General features: G+C 38.9%; 1 protein-coding gene across 1 annotated transcript in view; it reads left to right on the top strand.

Moving 5' to 3' along the window:
- Nucleotides 1-23,399, top strand: part of LOC306905082 (connector enhancer of kinase suppressor of ras 3-like) — a 32,917-nt gene extending 9,518 nt beyond the window's left edge. Inside the window, exons 3-24 of the mRNA XM_079475465.1 lie at nt 2,202-2,404; nt 3,860-3,947; nt 4,529-4,570; nt 6,247-6,366; nt 6,449-6,508; nt 6,695-6,763; nt 7,697-7,843; nt 9,424-9,551; nt 9,663-9,844; nt 10,035-10,121; nt 11,704-11,993; nt 14,549-14,680; nt 14,873-14,923; nt 15,896-15,932; nt 16,187-16,356; nt 16,489-16,562; nt 19,339-19,410; nt 20,133-20,194; nt 20,328-20,422; nt 21,327-21,498; nt 21,802-21,983; nt 22,579-23,399. Coding sequence (XP_079331591.1) covers nt 2,202-2,404; nt 3,860-3,947; nt 4,529-4,570; nt 6,247-6,366; nt 6,449-6,508; nt 6,695-6,763; nt 7,697-7,843; nt 9,424-9,551; nt 9,663-9,844; nt 10,035-10,121; nt 11,704-11,993; nt 14,549-14,680; nt 14,873-14,923; nt 15,896-15,932; nt 16,187-16,356; nt 16,489-16,562; nt 19,339-19,410; nt 20,133-20,194; nt 20,328-20,422; nt 21,327-21,498; nt 21,802-21,983; nt 22,579-22,797 — 2,682 coding nt within the window. The 3' untranslated portion in view covers nt 22,798-23,399. The remainder of the gene's footprint in view (nt 1-2,201; nt 2,405-3,859; nt 3,948-4,528; nt 4,571-6,246; nt 6,367-6,448; nt 6,509-6,694; nt 6,764-7,696; nt 7,844-9,423; nt 9,552-9,662; nt 9,845-10,034; nt 10,122-11,703; nt 11,994-14,548; nt 14,681-14,872; nt 14,924-15,895; nt 15,933-16,186; nt 16,357-16,488; nt 16,563-19,338; nt 19,411-20,132; nt 20,195-20,327; nt 20,423-21,326; nt 21,499-21,801; nt 21,984-22,578) is intronic.
- The last annotated feature ends 484 nt before the right edge of the window (nt 23,400-23,883 follow it).

Genomic DNA, 23,883 nt, shown 5'->3' with positions numbered 1-23,883 from the left:
AATCATATCTCTTTCCGTCGGAAAGGACACAGTGTATTTAGCTCTGACCTACCCTGTGTGCCAAATCGCTTTGAAATAAATGAAGTACGTACTTCTTGACCATTAAATCATTACATTAAAATACCACTTTATTTATTCTTTGTCTATTTAACGTGTTCAACATTTTAATGCACATCCGCTTTGATACAATTCAAATGTAGAAAGCGCTATAAAAATAAAGTTGACTTGACTTTGTCAGAAGTTTCTCCGCAGCGAGAGTTCTGTTATAGGTGGAGACACCCCTGAACAGGAAATCAGAGATTTCCCAGGCATTCCGATCAGCTGTTCTCTCTCGCTTCCTTCCCAAAATGTGCCCTGACTTTCTCTCCTGCTGCTCTGGACAGTATCGCTGGCCACAACGTGCAACTTAAAAATGCATTGTTGCATAGAATGTATAGAAAACCCATGCAGGGTGCATCACGAGAGAGCGAGAGTGCGCTTTCGTGTGTTGTAGGCAGTGCTGATTGTTATCGGTTGAACCCGTGCTTGTCTCAACATTGTGTTGAATATGAATAGGGAGGGTCAGTTGGAACAAACAGTGTCCACTGTGTCCATTCAGACTGTGTTCTATCAGGACGAGAGACTTATACAGGGAGTTATAATAAGAGACTGAACAAAAACTTTTCACTGCTCTGTATTATTTTTCATTCCTCATTAAATGGGTTGACAGGGCCCCCGCCAAAAAAAGAACTCTGACGTCACGTTTTTTCTCAAAATGAAAGTTTGACTGGTCTTCCAAATGCCTCCATATGAGTGCATAGATAGATGGCTGTGTTTGTTTGGAAGAATATGTTTTTGACTAAAAGTGTAATGACGTCATGGGTTTTTGGAAAACGCCACCTCAGAGTTTACACCGAGATGATAACGTTTTTAAAAACGTGCACTTTGCGAAAAAAAGTTTGCGGTTTCAGTCCCCCAAAACGTAACTCTCATCTAAACGGCCACTAAGCAGCATCTGTTCTGGACAGGAGTGATCTGAGAACCTGAAGCTGCGATATTTAATAGATATTGCATTGTGGATCTATAGAATAGTCTGCTGTAGCACTCCTGGGTAGAATGTTTAGCAAGATATCTCCCAGAGAGCAGGAAACAGACGTGACCCACCCACCTGTCAGAGAGCCCCCCCACCCAACACAAACTCATACAGACAAACACACAGTAAACTGCGGCAGGAAATATGTCATGCCATTGTTTCAGTAGTTTCCGTCCAGCCGTTCGACTCGGTCTCATCGTCAACTGTGTGTCTGTCACGTCTAACAGAGGTAGAGAACATGCGAAAGTGTCCGCAGCTTATCCTCCATTAACCCTCCTCCATCCCCAACTCCGTATTCAATTTACAATTGGGATTTGAAAACATCATATTCATCTGGGACTCAATTTCAAGAGAATTTTCATGTGTGGGTAAACTTTTTCCCAATAAACTAAATACCACCCAAATGCTGTAATTTTTTAGCTATTTTCTAACAGTTTTATACAATTTATGACTTTATGTTAACTACACCTTAAAACATTTGGAATTTTAGAAAAATTCCAGATATATTTCCTTGGAATTTATTGGAGGTTAATATATATTCTCATCCACCTGTATCCATGCTGTTGTTTCTGACCAGGCCAAAGTCTCTACACTTTTTGGCAGACTTGAAGTATGTGGAAACTTTTTTTTGTAACTTTAAGAAAGCTTTTTAGTCAGCGTCAGGTTGGGTTAAGCTGAGAAACAGCACAGAGGAATGTTTTTGAAGTCTAGCAAAGACCGTGTTTTGCATTGACTCTGTCCTCTGGGATGGAATGTGATGGGACTTTTAGCTGGAAAGGTTGTGGGAATGACCTGAATGCTTTAGCCACCGTCACATGGCATGAGAAGTACCAGATACCATGTTTCATATCACCAACATGCTTTCTAGTGAAATATACTGCTTGGTTATATAAGCTAGGGTTAGTATGTATTAGTCATTTATTTGTGTTATTGCTCATACCTGGGGTTGGGGATTGGGGAAAAATCTTTACATCTACATTGTCAGAGGGACATCAGGCGCATGTGTGGACACTTACCAAAACACCCTAGCAACCATATTGCATCATCCTGGCAACCTATGACGCTGCCTAGCATTGTGTTGGACAAAATGTAGTTTGGTTTATAATATATTTGTTGTTTGTTTTTGCAGAACTGTGGCGTTGAGACTGATAACCTGAAGAGTCTGGTAGGTCAAATGCGGGCGGCCTCCAAAAACTTGCACAACTGTGCATCAGAGCGCAGGAAAAACCCTTCGTATGATGGAGGAAGCCCAAGCAAACCACCCAATGTGTTCCTCACCGCTGTAGTGGAGCTTATAGGGGCTGCCAAGGGTATGCTGGCCTGGCTTGACAGGTACGTGAGATTTACACACAGGCACATACTGTTCTCTTATACAGACAGATTTCACGCGCTTGACAGGGAACTTTTGACAACAATGTTTTTATGTTAAGGCTGTGAAAAACGTAGGAACAAACATTTTAAAAATAACTGTAACTAAACATTCTTAATATGTTATTAGTATTTAAAGTGTTCTTGTAGCTCATAGTGTTTGGATAAACTAGTTTAATCTGCAAAGTAACTTCTTTTGATTTAGATGCACCGATACTGATGGCCTTTTATTTAGAGGGATATCTGCCGATGCTGATTCTGAAGATTTTTAATATATTTCTTAAAGAGCACGTTTCCCAGACATCCTAAAATTGACTGTCTTTCAGTGTGTAACTTAGCTTCCCCTCAATGTTAAAGTTGCAAAGTTGTTGTTCAAAAAAGTATGATAAATAAAGTTATTGCCTTCCAAAATAAGGAGTCGACTCCGAACTGCCCAAACAAGTTGTTTCGGTTTTGATACATCTGCATAATCACCACCTGCCCACAAACACTTCTGATAGTTTGTGTGTTTACATCATGTAGCAGAGCCGGAGATGCTGTGTGGTCAAGCATGTAGTTGTTTTTACTTCCATATCCAAAGGACGATGATGTAAAGAACCAGAGGATAATAATAATAATGTATAGTGTTTATTACTTGTATTCATTATCAAGGATGTGTATAGATTTCGTTTATAGGCTGTAATGTTTCATAAGTCATGACGTTAACATTGCGCCTAAGAATGTGTTGTTTAATGTTTGTCGTTTTTATTACTTGGATTCATTATAAAAGGTGTGGATAGATTTCGTTGATATGCTGTAATGTTTGATAAGTCAGTAACGTTAGCATTGCGGTTAGCACATTAACAAGGCTTTACTGTACTGTGTTTACTGTTTAGTGACATTAACCTTAGCATCTCTGTGTACTATTAATCTTTGTGTAAGTTACTAATAAGCCTCCAGCTGAAATGTAGTTTCGTCTTTGCTGATAGACAAATCGCAACAGACTGGGGAAGCCAACCAATCGGCGCACATTGGACCTGTGGAAGGGAGGGGTGAATCTTCGAACTGCTTGGGGGGAACCGTTTAGAGATCTTTGAGAAATGGGGAGATTCCACCTGTAGAACGTTTTTGGAACATACATTTGTTATGATATTCATTGGAATGCCTGTTAATTATTGACGGACTATAAAATCACTTTAAATAAAAACGGAGTCTTTTTACTGGCAGCTGTCTCGATAAATATTGTTTTGACTCCGTGTTTAGTCAAAACATCTTAAATCTTTCCCGGCGATGTCATAAAGACAGATAGTTGACACACAAACGCACACCTACGTGTATGGGTTACTCATGTTTGAGCTTGAAACACATTCCAGAACTGAACGTTGAAAAATCTCATGAATGTTTAGATGAGTTACACTCTTGTCTCTTTGTTTGTTGTAGGACTCCCCTCACAGGCATCAGCGATTTCGCCTCGACCAAAAATAAAATCATTCAACTCTGTCTGGAACTGACCACAACTGTGCAGAAGGTGTGTTACCGTGTCCATTTCTGCAAACATGTATTTTACTGTAAATATCTTTTCTGACAGACATAAATAAGGAAAACTGTCGTTATATAGAAAGTTTTTATCTGCTTGTCACACACACACTATCAGACTGTTTCTCTGTTGTTGTACACATTGTAAGCATCAGTTCCTTTAAAAACACAATTTTATATGAACAGACTCTTGAACAGTGCATGTTGATAAACTAAAGTCACATGTCTCGTTAGGAAGACAGAAACATGTGGTTCCACTGATCGTGAGCTCTCTCTCCAGACTCTTAAGTGTGATGGATGTCTTGGCTCTTGTGCTCTTTATAGTCTCAGTCAGCCCCGAAGAGCGGCAACCCTGAACCTCTGCACCAATTATCCCATCAAAACTCTTCTCAAATCATATTATTTAAAGAGTCTTCTGTAATTGTCAGCACATTCTGTTCGAAACCCTCATATTACATTTCTGACATACTTCTGCTATCTTTATTCCATTGCAATATTTACCATTGCATGTTTTCGTGTGGGAACTCGACGCATTGTGGCATCTCAATGTGAATCCTCCCTTTATAATTGCAGGACTGCACCGTGTTTGAAATGGAGGAGAAGATAGTGGAAGTGGTGAGTAGAAAGTCTTGTTTTTTAGCCTTTTTATACACAGGAGAACTTGGCCATTATCTGTGATGTATTTGAGTTATTCGTGAGCGTGGATTGACTTCTTTTGTTTGGTTGGTTTTGTCTTAAAGTACCAGTGAAATAAAAAAGGACTATGCCTTTTTTTTCACCGAATATTGCAGCATTTATTGTAAATAGTTTATCAATGTGGGTCATTCTCATTTTCAAAATTCGTGTGCACTTATAATCTTTAGTTAAAATCTGCAAATGCACTTCCTTCCTGTAATGACTATCCATTCTAGACGGCTTGGGCGGAGCATCCGTTAACTCCTCCCCTTCAACTGTCAGTCTGCTGCCAGGTCCATTTAAAAAAGCCATTAGAAAGACAATAGCCACGCCAATGTTTTCTCTCATTAGAAATTCCATTTCACTCGGAAATGCGTCTGAGTAAAATTTTCGCAACTTCCGGTTCCGGTGTTTTCCTGGGGTAGACGGTGTCCATTAAAGAAATGCTTCGTGTAAACTACCGGTCAAAAACTCCAATGAAATATTTCTTTAATCTTGAAAGCTCATATCTGAGGTTGAACTCAAATTTATGTTTTTGAAGTGGATTATTTTGATTGGACAATGAAGAAAAGTCAGCCAATAAGAGCCCAGAACAGAGGGGAATTCCGGTCTGCTTGATAAAATGCAAAGTGTGACTACTCTAAGATGCTTAAATACATTTTCATTTTGAGAGAAATTAGTGACATTATACCTCTCAACTTGACCTGTTGACATTGAAACATTATAACATTTGTTTAAACATTGTTGATGAAATGACCTCCTCACACCCCTTTAAAGATCAACTTTAGGATCGACTGTTGTACAGAATTGATACATGTTTGAGTAAAGTAAACCTTTTTTTCGTTTTGTTTAAACTTTTCCAATAATGTTTAGGCCAAAATGATATTTTAGTTCAATAAACAGAAATGTTTTCAAAGTTTTAAGTTTAGTAAACTATAAAAACACTGCTAGACAATATAAAATGCATTTTATTTTATTTTATATTGTTCGGCAGATTTATGCATTTTTATAATGAATGATAATTTTACCTCACCTTCCATGGTACCATGAACTAATAAAAAGACACATATTTATGTTAAACAAAGTTTTGCACAAGCCAGCACTTCTCTGCGAGAGTCGAGAGATCCTCCGTGCCGCTCCGACCTCACGTCTGGCTTCAGCAGAATGCCGACCATTCAGAAACATGCTAGAGTTGTCTCCTATTGTGTAAATGATCCCCAGCTATGAGATAAAAACACAATTGTAGAAGCAGACTGTCACCCGTGGTTTATGTATTCTCAATCTGAAAGCCTTTGATAATAAAGAGGGCTCATGTGATCACAACTTGGCAGCCAGCTGTATTTAACCATAAACAGGTTTTTCTAGCCCACCTGTATGGAAGAGTATATCTTCTGACAGATTTGTCAAAGTGATGTTTATTTCTTAAGAGGTTAAATCATGTATTAAGGTTAAAAATGACTGTTTATTGAAAAGGTTCACAAAAGACATCAGAACATTGAGAGAGAAAAATGAGATGCAAGAAAACAATTGGGTACTGACTTTGAAGTCGGCATGACCGAGAGGATTATTCATACCACTGACATGGGTGACAACACTTTTCTTTCTGTTCGTTCAAGTCACGGGTTTTGACTGGCATTTGTGATGCGACCATGAGGACGACCTCCGACCCCTTAAAGAGTCCCATGACCTGCTTGGAAGAAGTCCACATCGCCAACATTCAACCGGGCGAGGGCCTGGTGAGTACCGTGAAAGTAACGGCTGGCATTATTACAGTATTACACTCACTACGTAAGGATTTCATATGGTTTATTTTCGCAGGGAATGTATATTAAATCTACTTACGACGGCCTGCACGTCATCACCGGAACGACTGAACATGTGAGTCAAACTTATCGCTGTGATTTTTATTTTTCTATCAAGGCATCAGTGTTTCGAGCTTAATGTTCCCGTGCTTAACGTCACAAGCCACTTTAGAGCCTTTGACTAATGCATCGCCAAGATCCGTAATAAAGGAGACGGGAATTGCTTTAACTGATTCGTGACGTCTGTTTGTTACGCACACAGTCCTCGGCGGACAGAACTCAGCGGATTCATGCCGGCGACGAGGTGATACAAGTCAACAGACAAACAGTGGTGAGTCCATCCACCTGCCACGTAGAGTGTGAAGGATTATGGGTAAACATGCAACCCTGAAAGAATGAAAAAGGAACGATGGCGAGCTTTTGTGTTGGAAAATGGTGCATACTGAGTAAACCTGATCTGAGAGAGAGAGAGAGAGAGTTCAATGTTTGCTAAAGTGACTGTATTGTTTTGATCGTCTTTATCAGTTTTTTTGGATCAGTGGTATTTATAGAGAAAGCATTGGGATGGTGATGATGACCCATTTGTTTTTGTACTGCATAATGCTATTCAGACTACAAAAGCTCAGCTGGGATCAGCTTTCCCACATTGATACTCACTGCAGTCACATGACTCGGAGGATATAACGCTCCTCAGTGCCCACAGTGGCACTTTGTTGATGGTTTTTGCAGCCTGTCAGTGATGAAATCTCCAGTGTTTCACTCAGACAATGTTTCTTCTGGTGGTTGTTATTGTGCTGCGTAGCATTTTCATTGGGTCTCATTTTACCCCAAAATAAAGTGACATTTTATAAACATTTTAAGGATCGTTTTTTTATTCTGCAGTTCAGCAAATGCCACTATGATCTATAGAAGGTTTCATCTGGGACACGTGCCAGGCCCAAAGTTAACTTCCTGTCTGTGTTTAATCGAATCCAGAATAAAAGCTTGGGTTTACATACTATATGTCTGTACTGTACGTACATATATTTGTTTAAGAAAAATATACAAATTAATAAAGTTTGGGCCACATAACGTTTGTTTATGTTGTGCTGCTGAAACCATCTATACATACATTCATGCATTTTCTATCAATTACATTCATACAAATAAAATACTTTTTCAGAACAATCATGACTGTTAGGGGGACTATCTGCTTATTACAAATACTGTCAAGCTTTACATTCACATATCATTTCTTTTTTTTTCTTTTTTTACTCAATCTCAGGTGGGCTGGCAGTTGAAGAATCTGGTGACAAAGCTCAGGGAAGATCCTCAGAATGTGACACTAATGCTGAAGAAAAGACCTTCTGGTACCTGCGGCTTCACTCCTGCACCGCTGAAAAACATGCGCTGGAGACCCCCTGCCACCCAGGTAATGCCCAGAGTAATATGGCCAAGTACGGGTTAGTTCATACTGCTGTTAAGATGCTTTCTACTATACTTGTTCAATGTATAACGCAAACTATTCACACAGTTCCTGACAAATCTAAACACTGACTGTAGATCTGTGGTGCTTTTTTAACGGTTTGTTTGCGCTAGTATTGCTGTAAAACTTGCATGCATACTTTTCCATCAACAGCTCATTATGGACTGAAGTATGTAGTCGAAGTATAAAAGCAAACATTTCGTTTGTGAAGGATTTTTTTAATTGTTTATGTGTGTGGATAAACGTATTTGAATAAATGTGTGTAAATGTTGCAACATGAGTGCATGGGTTTGGATGGGTGTTGCAATGAAAACATATCCCCTCCTAAAGGCACACAAAGATGAGCTTGTCTTTAAAAAACACTAATATCTTCCAAAGGTGACTCATGTTGACCTAACATGACTTGAGTTTGCTTGACCAGCAGCATCAGGATGTGTGTTTTCATCTGATTAAACTGTCAGTCCAAATGTCACAGCCGTTGTTTATGACTAGTCCACACGTAATCTTCCTCGCCCGCTGTGTTAAAGGTCAGACTTCTAGACTACAACTTGAGAAAAGGATTGTTACTCTGTTAAAGACACAAGACACATTATAGACATTTATTTTAAACTACGTAGAAACCGTTAAACTGTCAATGTTTTGGAATTAATACTTTTGAATATGTCTTACCTTTTTTAAAGTGTTTTTAAGAAAACCATGTTGCAAATCTTGAAACCAAGATTTGTGAGAATCACCCATACATAACTATCCTGTTAACAAACTAATCTTTAATATGTCATTTATAATTCTTGGTGGTTGAGAAGTGTATTCAACTCTAAACATTCAGTCCAGTCAATAATTATTAAGATATTAATACAAGCGGCTGTCTCCGTGCCACTCCAGCGTCAGTTCTTCCAGCATCCCTCCTCCTCCCCAGCTCCACCTTCTCTGCTCTTATTCATCCTATTTGCTGTTCTATTACAAGGGCTGTCAAGCTCGAGCCGAGCCTCGGGTTCGAGCACCCTTCGACGACAGTTTACCATTAACTATTTAGACTGAATGGTCAGGTGAACTCGTGAATTTGAGAAAGGCAACCAAAGATCAGGGACCTATTGGGAATAATTGGTTCTTTTTAGAAAAGTAGAACACAATTATCAAATGTAACTGACCTTAGGTATTAACAATAATTATTTGTGCAAGTCTTTTCTTTCCCTTGTGAATTCTGTGATCCAAGGCTTGCTTGAAAGGCAGAAGAAAATGAAATACTTGAATAGACAAAGTATTGTGGTATTGTAGTAAAATAAAATAATTTAAATGGAGTAAAAGTTTTGCAAAGCACTGTTATCCAACTGTTAGTCCCATGTAAAAGATTATGCATTGTGTAATTTGGCTCTAAATAGTCTATAATCTATATGTAGAACAGCGGTTTACTAATATAGACCACCCGACTGACTGACACGTGTCTTCATAGTTATTGTACGTGAATATGAATTAAACCGAGCAAAAGATTACCGTAATACGACCTTTTTTGTTTGTTTTTGTTTTAGAGTCCATCACATGCACCTATTTGCCAGCCATCTAGAAATCCTGAGCAAATTTCTGTCAAGCGGCTGGAAAAATTAGCAATTTTAGATCTGCATATTCCTCCTCCACCTTCCATTCCATATAGCCCCCGGTCAGTATAATTCTGATAACTCTTACAATGTATGGAATGCATACAATACCGCCTTGAAAATATGATCTAGATAGACACCTCAGTAAATCTTAATCTCTGTTTACTCTGCAGGGACGAAGAAAAGAGTGAATATGCGGTTGTGAAGATGAGACCAAAACGTCCCGAGTCGCCAAACTCATCTTTAGACTTGGCTTACAGACGGCGATCAAACATTGCGGACAACAAGTTCAATATGAACCCACCCGTGACTGTCGTCCCACAGGCGAGACTGCGACAGCGCACCCCGTCCAGAGGTGAGTCCCACCCGAATAATTGTAAAGTTACTGAAATACCATCGCTGAATTCAATTTTTGCCTTCTATTCACTGTGAACCTTCAAATGGAGGGCTTAACCAGCATGGTTTGCGAAGGCATTATGGTATTGTTCAAACATTCATGCGAGGGTTCAATAAGACTGAATCTTGCATTGTTGCTCCTGCTTTAGGAAAGCCACGTCCTATGTCCATGCCGGTAGACACTTGCCAGGGCATGTCAGACACCCCTTCTAGACCCTGGGCTCTTGGAAGGAAAGGTAAGCCGAACACCTGCCTGTGTGTAAACTGCCGCTCAGGCGTGTTAATCTGCAGCTGCCGGCGCAAACATTTAACAAGCCAATTACACGGTAGCAGCGGACAAAGGTCAGCTAACGCCGAGTGCTTTGCATTTTTTATGCTAAAGATCACAGACAATATTAAACGTGTAGAACGCATTTTGACTGAATTCTTGTAGAGTTGATGTCTGCTTGTTGTTAAAGAATAGAGAAAGAAGCTTGTTACTTATACGTTTTATAACATTATCATAGACCTCTCTTCCAGTATCATCTTTGTGTCCATATTGGTATTAGGTCCGGTCAACTTTTTCGCTTATTTTTCTCAAGAACTGATCACTTTAACACAAATAAACCATTGAACTAACATGTCAAAAGTGTCCAGTCACTGTTTACCTTTTATAAAGGGTTGTTTATGGGGGGAAAATTTAAAACCAATGATTCCACAATATTATATCAATGTGCAAACAAAGTGGCATCGCGTTTAAATATTGGCACAGCTGGTGTGTATAGACTTTAGAGTGAAAAATCAGTTCAAACACTTTATACGACTGCATTTTCTGCCATGTTGTAAAAAAGTATAATAACAACCATATTTTTATAACATGATGTAATGTAATAATATTTTATATAATAATAATCATAAATATAACTGTTGGGTCAAACCCAATTGCACAAAGGCAAAAGATTTTGAAAAAAACAGAGAAAGTCACTTAGTACGTAAAATCTACTCATATCGTGGTGATGCATACCAAGATTTTTGTCCATAGACAAAACATCACAAAGAATATAACCCTACAGCCACACAGCTCGCCTTTGAATTTGTTGACCCTGTATATGATAAACATTTGATCAATCAAAAATCTTTTTGCCAGGAGTGTCTCGACATGTCATGTACCAAATTTCGTGGCAATCGGACAAACTTTGAAGGAAGAGTTTGAAATATTATGTTTTGAATAAAATACAATATGGCAGACGGGAAGCATGGTGGAAAATTACTAATTTGGTATTGAATTTCTAGAAATTAGAATAATAATTTGAGTCAAAATTAAATAAAGATTATGACAATAGTCATAGCATTGTGAGTCAGTATTCAGCTAAATCTCTGCTGCAACTTTATTTTGTCATTTTTACTTAATTTATTCAAATATTATGACTACTTTCTCATAATTGTAATATTTTTAACATGGCATTAAAACGCTGTTGCATTTTGTTTACATAAATATGAAAACAAAGCAAAATATACAGTGCACTTCCAGTTACAGTTCATCAAACAAAGATCTTAAGTCAAAATTCAAGAAATAGATTCTCACAACGTCAACTTTTCTCATTCCTAATAGGTAATATCCCACCCAAAAGTTTTGTTTTATAATATAAAACACAACATTAAATTTGTTGAGTTATGAAAGCTGTCAGTCAGATAGGACTGTTAAACAGTTCATCGGCACGCGGTCTGAGAATGGGAGTAATCATGACCAGAGACTATGTTTAACTACATTACTCATTATTAGTGCTTCCATACTTGTATTCTGTGTCACATGACTAACTCCGTCTTGTTTTTCTTCAGGTGATGAGATGTTGCACAGATATCTCAGTAATGAACAGATCCCCACTATCTCAGAGGAGTCACCCTGTTACCCGCTGCCATACCGGCCCCGAGGTGAACGCCAGCTCGTCCGAGGGGTAGATCACATCCGCGGCAGCCAGTGTTTTATCGATGCAGACCTGCACACTAGCGGCACCATACCCTACCAAGAAGCAATTGCTCGGAAGCCCTCTGCATCTAAATCCACCAAGAGACCACCATCAGAGCCCTCGCTGCTCAGCAGCTGGATCGCCCGACTCAAGATGCTCACACACTGACTGTGCTGCTGTCTGCCATCCATGTGCAGTATTATCATTTTATATCTGAGACCCAGATCTGTGAAAATTCCGTTTGGCCAGTATTACAGACATCCACAGTTTAATGCCTGTTACTGTTCAAGATTCAAGATTTCAACAGCATTCAACACACTAGTACTGAGAAATCTCTCTCTCTCTCTCTCTCTCTCTCTGCGTGTTTCTTAGTGAACAATTAAATCAGGTCATTATTTGGATTTTTCAGATGCTTCTATAAATGACTGTGATATTAAGTTATTTCATTTCAGCAAACGTTATGTATCTGGTCTAGTTTATTTACATGCATACAAGTTTTTATTTACATAATGCTTACAGTATGGGAGATGATGACAGACTAGTGTTCTTTCTTGAAGAGGTGTGCACATGGGCTTAGTTATAAAGCAACGTTTTTCTGATGTTTGAAATGAATGCAAAGGTTTGTATTTAGGAATCAGCTCTTTATCAATTCATGCAGGGAATTAAGTTGAGTTGAGTTGGCCACACCCTACAGGATGTTTTGGAATTACAGGAAGAGATATTAACCGAACTGCTTTAACAAATTCAGGACACACATAACAGAAGAATTGGTCAGAGACAAGTTATGGTGTTTAGCCTACTTATTAAATCAGCAAGTAATTAAATTATTCATTTTGGGCTATAATTCCTATTCCTATATTTATTGATATGTATACACATTCTTATTTTAAAAACAAACGTTGTGTGTCCCAAACGTAACTTCTGACCTCTGCAAAGTATCAATAACCAGAGTAGTTTTTATTACATTTAATACAATTAATTTGCAATATAATATTAATAAAAATCTATTAATATAACGTAAATATTTATTGTTACATTACAAACAAACACAGACTGGAAGTTAACTTCGCAAGTGTGTAACATACAACCACTAACACTGTACATCTTAGTTCAAAACAATTCAGATAAATCGGGTTACATATTATTGTGTATCGCGTCATGTTTTCAGATCATTTATAAAAAATAAATATACTCTATTGATAATTAAATACTGAGTAAATTAGAAATTCTATGGAAGTTCTTCTGTTGCGGTTCGGAAGAAAAGATTTCTATAGGTGGCATTTCAACTCTGTAGAAGTTGCACAAACAGTAGAAATACAGTATAGAAACGAGGACAAAAGAAATAGAAAAACAGGAAAATTATCAAATTCATGGTATTCAAACATTGATTACATTTCTTAAACTTCATATGTGGTGTGCTAATAACAGGTTTATGGGTAATACTGCATTTGTTTAAATGTATTTAAATAATGCTACAAGTCTCTATTGTTTTGTACTATTTTAGCTCTTGGTTGTGCTTTACAGTCACATTTACATTACAGTTCTGCATCCTGATTGGATCAATTCCTATTCAGAAACTGTTCAGTAGTACAGTGTTATAGTTTTATATTGTCCATGCTGAGTAAAGTCTTTCTTGCTTTACTAACTCACAAAATGGAGCTGCTGTATGTCTTAGATCTTATAAATGATATTGTTGTGTAATGAGACGTATTGGTTAAATAAAACATTTCAACAGTATCAGATGCTGACTGTTAACCCCTCAAACCCATCTGGTGTAGAACATAAAGTAGTTCAGATTGGATGACTTGATTTTGATAATATTCTTTTTCGTTTAATACCTTTAATAAAGATTTTGGTAATAAAAATGTCAAATAAAAATGTCTGTGTTGTGGTCATCGCGAAGAAACAGAAAGTAGGGGGGGTGGGGGTCGCCGCCCCCTTTTGAAATAGCCAATAGCGTCTATCGTACCTCCTAGTCTTTTAAATCACAATATTTTGATTGTATTTTATTTGCATTTTACAATTCCACAAGAATAAGATATATAACGTGGTTACAATAACGGCATTATATGAAGTTTCATTGCTTTTAAAGTATTACGTGTGATCGGTGCTCATTTGAGTGTATTGTCCCGATTGGCGAAAGAGAAATACAAAGATACAAGTTAAATACAAAAACATGTTATTAAGGAAATCATTCCTGTTTTAATGATAATAAATACATTTATGTTTAAACGTCATGGGCAACACTGATATTTTAATGTTATTAATGTTACCAAATGGGAAATGTCTGGAAAGCAGCATTATTACTCTTTATTCTTTATTGGCTTAATTCACAATCAGATTAGCGCGTTTAAACGTCACTTTATGATGAAAAACTGTATAAATCGTCTTTATAATAGTGCAATATCGCCCTGCCGTGGTCGATAACTGCATCACGCAAACGCCACACAATCGCCTATACAAAGTCCTTCTATTGAACAAACGACATGTATTTAAATATAAAGCCCGTCACTTAAAAACCCAATACACTTGTCAGATGTGACGAAGAGAGGGAGTGATTCAATCAATTATGCAAATCAAGGCGTCATTAGAGGATCGACCCCTCGCGCTGCTGCGCTGACCGCCCGGGTAATGACATCCAAGTATCGCGAGAGGGATGCGAAAGAACACTTTTCGAATCGCTCTCGCGATACTGAGTGTCACGAAACGCCTTATGATATCGAACGCAACGTCAGTGTTGTAAGGCGCTTCACAGACAAACCAAACCACCTTCTGCTTGGTCTGTAATGTCTACCAGAGTTGTTTTCAGAGGCTTAAGATACTTTCAGGTTTTTACATGCTGGCTACAGGTGAGTAAACATAAATAAAAACTAGTAAGTGTGAAGAAAGTAAATAAACGAGCAGGCAGCGCAACAACTGTTTGACAAACAGTTATTATATCATCATCATTCAACTATTGTTTATTGTATTTGTGCATTATTATTATTTGTAATGTAAAACTGACTGGTTTTGTTATTAATGCGCATGTGTGTTTGTTTCAGACTGTGTTGTTGTCTCTGAAGACAGTAGAGGTGATCAGCACAATGCCGTCAGTAAGTGTCCACTTTTATTTGACTTTTTTTATTTGTTTGTAAGTAAACAAACAAAGATCAATGTAATTCAACGTTTAGGTATTCAATATACAGAACTTGTATGTTCAATTGAAGTCAATTTTCAGTAATACACAGATGTGACATTTCATGAAGCAAAAGCACATTTTTATTATTCAAGCGTTACACAAAATGCGTCTGTGTGTCTTGCTTAGCTGTAATTTGAGGGTAACGTTTGCAAAAATATTCCCACTTGTTGATTTGTTTAGTTGTATTTTAGCCTGAATTAAAGAAACGATACCAAACCTTGACCTTGTACAACCAATATGCCTTTACTATTACATCAAATCATAATATGAAATGAGAATTGTAAAGAAACGTTTCATTGTCTTGCAGATAAGAACACAATGCAAAAAACAAACACAGGAACGATCCTCACAATCCCATTTTCCTATTAGCATTAGCCTTGTCGTTGTTATTCTTTTAGAAGTGCCCTAAGTAGTCAGCTATGATTATACCACAAGCAAAGTGTATAAGTAGTAAAGGTAACATGAGTAACTTGGTCATGTACTCTCTGCACATAAGGCAAATCATTTCACTATTTACATTAGTTTTTTTACATACAATTAATTTTACTTGATTTATTATTAGTTTCTTAGTGTGAAATAATACAAATGTGCCGAGTTCACTTTTAGAGTAGCAAAAGTGGAAGTACCACATATCTTCCTGCCCACTATGGTTTATTTGAGTCCTCATTTGAGTCCCCATGTAGACAGCCAATGAGCTTTTTCAGATGGTATGGGTTTCGAAAAAGAAAGAGAGGGCAGATATATCTCACTGGCATGTGTGTGTGGTGAGGGGAAGTGAAGGCTTGCTTAACAGACGGCTGTGTTATTAGTGCCGTCGCTCTGAACTGCGGGCGCTGGTGTTCACTGCTTAATTTACATCTCATTTCTTTCTCTTTGGCTCGTTCAGTATCCTCTTCAAGACTTCGCTTCGGAAAGGTCTCAAGGTAAGCAGAAAGATCTCTTCTAATATAAACGACTATCCAGTAAAATGGACGGTTTAACAATTTAAAACTTACGTGAAGGGTCCAACAATCTTGTTTTTGAACATGATGTACTAGGAGAAAAGATAAATTTGGATTGTGTTGACGTAATCATGTCTACAGACGTGGTCATATTATCTTGGGTATTGATGTTTCAAAGTACCACGATGAGAAGAACTGAACGAGAAGCTTCGTACGTGCCTGTTTGTATGTGTTAGGCAATGGTGCGATGAGCCGCAGGAGGGTCTCGGTGAAGGACCTGGGGCAGGGCGACTGTCAGGGCTGGTTGTACAAAAGGAAAGAAAGCAAAGGGCTCTTGGGCTGGAGGTGGAAGAAGTTCTGGTTTGTGCTGAAGAAATGTTCGCTCTACTGGTACACATCCGAGACGGTGAGCTCTGTGGTTTTCCCGTGGTAATGTGCGCTCATGCTACGTAAAATGTGAACCACGTTGTGTGAGTATATCAAGATTTGTTATGTTATGTTAAAATTGACTAACAGGTCTTTTCTCTGTTCTTTCTAGGCAGAAAAAGCCGAGGGTTACATCAACCTGAGGGACTTTACTCTAGATCAGGCTTCTGAGTGCAAGAAAAAGTTGTAAGTCCGTCTAACTTATTGTGTTAGTTATTACTTATTGTGGTCAACAGTACTGAGGTGTTTGTAGGTGCCACCGCCACAGTTATGTATGGTATGTTTTTAAAAAGATAACCGTATGTTTGTGATTGTGGTGATTGCTAAGAATCTTAATAACATTTAGTTTTAGGTGGTGTTTGTGTACAGCAGTAATTCATTATACTGCATTTGTGCTACAGGCATAAATGTACAGGCAGGGATACCTAAAATTGTGTGGATAGTTTAGAAAAGAGGTGTGTGTATTTTTATTAATGAACAGTAGAGCTGCACATAATATTAGGGATGCACCGATATGTACATTTTGGCCGATACCAATAGTTCTTGAACATTGAAAGTCAATAACCCATATATTGGCCGATATACGGTTCCTAAATATTAAATGTAACATTTTCTAAGAATGAAAATTCTTTTTCCCACTAAAATCATGCACCAAGCTTACTTTACACTAACTAAAGATTCTTTTAAACTTCTGGTATGTTTATTTAATAAACAAATTAAAAAGTTCTTTAAGAGCAACGCAGAAAGGTGTTCTCAATAGCCACAAGTCTAACAGGTCTCCAAACAGAAAGCATTCAGACAGTAGTCGGCTTCAAACAATATGCTTTTGTTCCTTTAATTAACATATACATAAATATCTACATACTACATCAACTAGGTTTGCTAATAACAGTAAGTTAATAATCATGACAGAAAGAGGGCACTGTACTAGATTTGAAGCTTAAGTGGTTCAACCAGAGGAAATGATTAATCATTTATTGGCTATAATATATCGGCCTACATTTTATTAGCGGTCAATGCGATGATGTTAAAAGTGACCATTTATAGGCTTTCCTATAGCTCAGTGGTTAGCGCATGGCGCTAACAATGCCAAACTTGTGGGTTGGATCCCATGGGATTGCACATACTTAGAAACAAATGTAAAGTATAATGCAATGTAAGTCGCTCTGGATAAAAGCATCTGCCAAATGCAGAAATGTAACATTTTGAACTATAATTAACTGGCACGGGGCTGAAAACAAGATGGCCTTGAGTGGGAAAAACGAATACTAATAACTATAATGACACTGGGCAGGTGAGGGGAATGAAACACTAATGGTGAGATTACGGGAAACAAGGAGGCGAGGCCGGGGCACGGGACAGGAGAACACGTGTTTCGCAAAGTCACAATAAAGGCCATGTGTTTGCACACAGTACACAACAACCACAAAAGACATGGTACTGTCACGACCCTGTGCACAGAACTAGAAAACCCCTGACATTAAGGACAGGATCAAGACCGAACCCCCGTCCCAAGGGACGATCCTGGCGCCCAAAGGGAGAACTCAGCGAGACAAGACATACTGCACGAGGACAAACACCACAAACATCCAACACAACAAAGGAGGGGGAACATGGAGGAAACAATAAAGGGGTTAGGGTGGCACAACAAACTTAGCATTAATGGGAGGGGGGACATTGGGAGACCAAAACTTGGGGACACTAGGCAAGGGTGGGACGGGAGGGAAGATCTAGGAGGGGCTTTGGCTCGCTTTCTAGAGCTGGGAGCTGTGGAAGGAGCAGGACAGGAAAGGCTGGGCATGGCTGGGTTTGCTGGATATGGGTCGAAAAACGGCTGAGCTGGGGTGAACACGGGTGGACCGGCACCAGGGGGAATGCCAGGTGGACTGGCACTGAGGCAGATGCCTGCGGGGGAGGTAGCGATCCCCTCCTTCAGCTTCTTCCTCCTGGAGGGGACCAATGGTCACGCAGTCTGAGGGGACACGGTGGAGAGTGCGGCTGGCTCCGTGCTGGAAGCGTCCGACGCGGAGTACCACGAATCCTTTCTCCCCCGTTTTCCAAGACTGACCGAACTGGAGGATGGACGGGAGCCAGGGAGATGGGCGGCAAAGATTTTGCGCTCCCAAACCGTTGCTGGCATCGCCAACCGCCATAAACACCAGTGGTTAATGAGCGAGGTGCTGCGGATGCGAAAGATTCTAGCAAATGTTGAAATCATCTGTCTAGCACGTGTGTTTAAATTGAGAAACCGTGAGAAAACTTGCAATTTCGAGTCTAGCACTCCATCATGCAGATTGCGTGAGGATATTGTGTTCTCGCGAGACACATCAGATCTCGTGCCACGCAACACCCTGGAAACACCACTAGTACATGTATAGCAACACCATAACAGTTGAAATTGCAGCACCCTGGAAACAACTAGAAACACCATTGAAACTGTATAGTTACACCATTATAAATACCATAGAAATAATATAACACAAGCAACACCAGGAAAGCCATAGCAACCACCATCAAGCACCCATAGCAACTGCATCGCAACACCCTGGCAACCACCAAGAAAACATACCTTGTAGCAGTGAGCATAGACAAGCATTTTTTACACCCTCTTCCTAAATCTGGAATTTTTTAAAGATGCATTATGAACACAATATGAAGTCTCTGTAAGTGAGTAATGTCAGATTTTTATCTAAATGATAGTGTGTCGTTGAGTGCTTCTTAGCACAGGAAGCTGACTGCTTTAAATGTGCGGTCTGAGCGACAATGTTTCACAGACTTCCTTTCTTGACACATGCAGTAAAGTAATAGCGCTTTACTTTCATCATTGCGAGCGAGTTTAAATAAAAAGACTGATGTTGTTTTCTTATTGTGCTGTCGCCACGTCATCTACACGCACACAGCCACATAGACATTGTTCTGCGTTGTGGGTGTTTAATTAATTTCTTTACTTCATTTTTTCCAGTGCGATGAAAGCAAGCCACCTTCAGATGTTGACACTGTACTTTGCAGCCGAGAATTTGAAAGACATGAACAAGTAAGTGCGAGTTGTTTAAAAGTGAGTAAAATGCGCATGTGTGGCTCTGTGGTCAGAGATTCTTGCTGACGGTGAAGTATTGTGTGAAAAAAAAAGTTTGTCATGTGTCACTTGCACTCATATGAGGGGTGAAGGGCTAGTTTTGGTTTGACGTTTGCATTGCACTCTGGCCTCACTCATTCTCCAGTCCGCGTTGACACTCAAGTGTGATCAAAGCTCTCTGCAGCGTGCAACTTAGCATCTTGTGCTGAAGATGCATGTTTGTAAGACCTCAATCCTTACTGTGAGCAACTGCTTTTGCACTGTATTTGATGCTACATGCGTGACCAGACGTCCTGATTTTAATATAACTGTACCATATTCAAGATCTATTTTTAGTGCCCTTTCTTCATGTATTCTTGTAAACGTAAATCCAGGGTTGCCAGATTTGCGTTACAAAACCAGCCCAATGACGCCGGTCCAATGATCAAAACTCAAAAAATCTAGTACGTGCAAACCAGAATAATACTCAAGAGCTGCGAGGGAGTTTTTTTTGCTTAATTTCAGCCTCTCACACAAAGTGCATGGAAAATAGCAGAACTAAACTGTCTTGAATTTTTGGTGTTCCAGTAAGCCTAAATAGAGATTAAACCGTGGGTGTGTTGAGTTAAGCTGTGTAGGCTGTGGTCCATGACAATATTGATGAGATGTGATGAGTTACCGTACTGAAAATTCTCTCTCAGATGGCTGACTAAACTCACCCAGGCTTCAAATGAACCCGCGCCCACAGACTCAAACAATGGAGGTAAAATCACACACCTCACACAAAGAAACACAATTCTATTTCCGTTCACATGATATCTCTAGCAAACCTGAGTTACATCGACACTACAGTATAATAGCTGAATGTTGAGAGTGTTTGATTTATGTTTGTCTAGATTGTTACAGTGAGGAAAGTGATGATGATGACGAAGCAGACACGGCAGAGTTGTGCGCCGAGTTCATGGATCAGCTGACCCCGAGCTCTCCTCACGTGAGTAATACATACACACTTGCACATGGGCGTGAGGATCCCAAGTCCGCATGTGCTATTTTTAACACAGTGGGACAAACTAAGCAAGTGAAAACATTGAATTAATGTGGTGTTTGTAATTGTGATAAAAAGCATTTGCTATAACCGATAACCGACTAAATAAACGTTACGCTATATAATGATGGTATTATTACGCAGTCAGGAATAACAGGAACACAGACTTTAAACTAGCTGCTCTTCATTCTAAGTGATTTTATATATGTGACTTTTATCTGCATAAAAAAGTTTACATGAAGTCAAATTTGATTAAAAACTATATAATTTTCATAAATTATACTTTGTATAGCATTTGTAGTTTTAACATATCCCAAATCGTGTCCACTGTCCCAAACAAGATTGCTCAATCTCAAACCTCGTATAAAATGAAAAGGAAAAAATTAGGATAGCAGTCCAAATGTTCATTTAATCAGCATATCTAGATTATTATTATTGTGCCCATTCAGTGTCGGTTGAATTTCAACAAAATCAAACCAGCAATGAGAAAGACACGTGAAAACTGTGATAGATATTGACTTTATCACATTAAAAGTATATTTTATATCATTCCTAAATACATGTAGAATTTTGACTGTTTGATTGCTTAAAAGTGAATCTGAACTCGATTTTGTTCATTTTCTGCAAATCAAAATATGTTAGTAGTTCACAGAATGAAACAAAAACAATGATTTTACCGAAAAAAATTCCGCGGCAGTCTAAATTAGTTTGACCATCTGATGTTGATAATCTATATTTTCTGAAGAATAACATCCATTGTTAAAAGGGATTGTTTACTGTACTGTTGCGTTTGTTGGTGAAGAGCAGAAGAGACTTATAGTTGTATTCTGTTTGTGTGTTCATGTGTCAGGCTTTTCTCCCTCCTCCGCGCTCTTCCTCGTCTCCGTGTCACGACATGATCCCGCTGATGTCTCCTGTGGGTAACTGCACAGAGACTGCGAGCGCAGACAGCGAGTCATGGCATGAGATCAGCTCAGAGGACGACCCCATCCGCAAAATACAGGAATTCAAAGGAAATGACCGTGAGTGATAATTTCTGTCTCTTAAAAACAGCATTGATTTAACACTTTACATGAGCTGCTGTAAACACACAAAAGGCATGATAGTACAGCACATACAGGACATTGTGTATATTAACCCAGACAAGTATGCAAAAGAAAATGCAAAAACAATACCTTCCTTAAAGGGGTAGTTAACTCAAAAAGATAACATTTGTCACATCCAGACCTGCAGAGCACAGCAAAATATGGAGATCGTGGACACGCTGGTGAAAAGCTGTGGGAGAAACCCTGTTAATAAATGCTCTTGGAAATTGTTTTCATCAGGTCCACCATCAGATGAGATGGAGATGCTGTATCTTCATCTGAGGCAGGCGAGTCTGTCTCCTACAGGAGCCCTGCAGCCGACCACTAAACACGACTTTAGGTCCTCCTTCATCAAACGCTGTAAAAACGAGGGCATTAATGACAAACTGCATCTGATCCGATCTTTGAACAGCACTCTAAAGGTGAGACACACCCGTGTTATTAGGGATTGTGTTTCCTTACATCGTTTGTTTTACACCTCTCTTCTACTTAGTGATAGTTCACCCAAAAAGAACAATTCTGTCATCATTCACTCTCCCTTTTGTCATCTCAGACCTGTATGACTTTCTTCGGCAGAACACAAAAGCAGATATTTTGAAGAATGTTGCTAACCGGCCCCCATTCACTTGCAGTGGTTTTGTGTCCATACAATAGAAGGGAATGGGGTCCAGTGCTGTACTTTCTTCAAAATATCTGCTTTTGTGTTCAAACGAAGTCTTGCAGGTTCAAAATGACAAGAGGGTTCATTTTTGGGTGAACTATCACTCAAAAGCATTCGTCTATAAATCCTGCATACTGTAGTATGTACTGTAGTTAATATAGTACAACTCCTAGATACCATAGTGTTATTTGAACTTGACCAGAGGTAATATTACTATCAATATTTCGGTTCATTCGTTTTAATGTATTGCATGTGTTTAAACACTAGATGGCAGTATTGACAACACCAACGTTTCAAAGGTGGCTTTAACTTTTTGTCAAACTATAAATTTGACGACGTCTATTGTTTTGTTGTAGGCTAAAGAGGCTGATCTGCATGTCATAGAGCAGATTTTGAGCGAACCGTCTCTGAGCGTTTCCAACTACAGACAGTGGCGAGACGCTAATATCATCCTCCTGCAGGAGATCAATGAGAAACAGCTTCAGGTTCAGACTCAACCCCAGCAGCAGTCTGGGGTCTCTGGTCCAAACGCCGCCATCCCTGCCGTCCCCGTGTATGTGGAGACCAGTCTGTGAAATGACAAACAAAAAACAAACTGAAGTGCTTGTGTGTAAAGATGACCAAAGGCCCGTATGAACCTACAGGAGATCACAGCTGTGCGTGCGTGCGGTTGTGTGCAAAATCATTTCTCAAATATTTGATGTCATACACTTTTCTGTGAGTTTGTAAATATGCTGTGAACTAGTTAAAATGTTAAATTAACCAGATGAAAATGTGAGCTGTTGGCAAGACATCATTAGTTTGGTTTATGAACTGATCACTAATAGAATGATGATCAGATTGCAACATTGTATATTTTGTGCAGTTAATCTTTTTAAGGCTTGTAAATATCACACATACGATTTTAGATTAAACAAACAGTCACGTTTACACGCTTTGTCACAAATCATAAATCAATTCGTGTTTGTTTTATTATCATTTGATTTAACATGGCATTCTCTTTAAAAGGACATATTTTAGTATTTTACTGTGAATGAGTGTCTTTAGTATTGTACATACATTGTATAAATGTCTGTAATTGAACTGTGTAGAGGTTAAGGTGGTGTTTTTGGATAAATATGTGCCATGTGTATTTAAACTAAATAAAAAATGACTGCCGGATACATTTTGCACAGTTGAGAGTGCTGAACATGTTATATATATTTCCACTTGTAAATTAAAAGTACATTTGTGGTGCTTTGTGGGAGAACAAACACCTGACCTTGAGAGCTGGTTAAAAGAAAAAGGATTCAAATACATGTCGTGTCTTTCTGTCTATGATGCTATGTGAAGACTACACCAGTATCGTGCCATCTGTGAGAGATGAGGGAAGGAATGAATGTATCTGTAGACACAAACTCCTCTAGTTTCATTAACAGAGAGCTTGAGAATAGTACGACATGCGGATCTCACTCGGCCATCTGCTGCCCGCTTTTGTGGCGCAGCACAAAGAGAGTTAATCCGACTGCTGCCCTCTTCTTTTATTTACATGAGAATGGAAAGGTCTTGTCACTTTTAGCTGTCCGTCTATAACATGTCGGCTGGACTCTTCGAATTCTAAAGTTGATTTGATTGGACAAGAGCCGAAGTGTAGCGTGATGTCGTGGAATTTCTAGATTTGT

This window comes from Barbatula barbatula (assembly GCF_947034865.1).
Source record: "Barbatula barbatula genome assembly, chromosome: 15".
NCBI lineage: Eukaryota > Metazoa > Chordata > Actinopteri > Cypriniformes > Nemacheilidae > Barbatula > Barbatula barbatula.
This window is presented reverse-complemented; position numbering and strand designations above follow the sequence as displayed.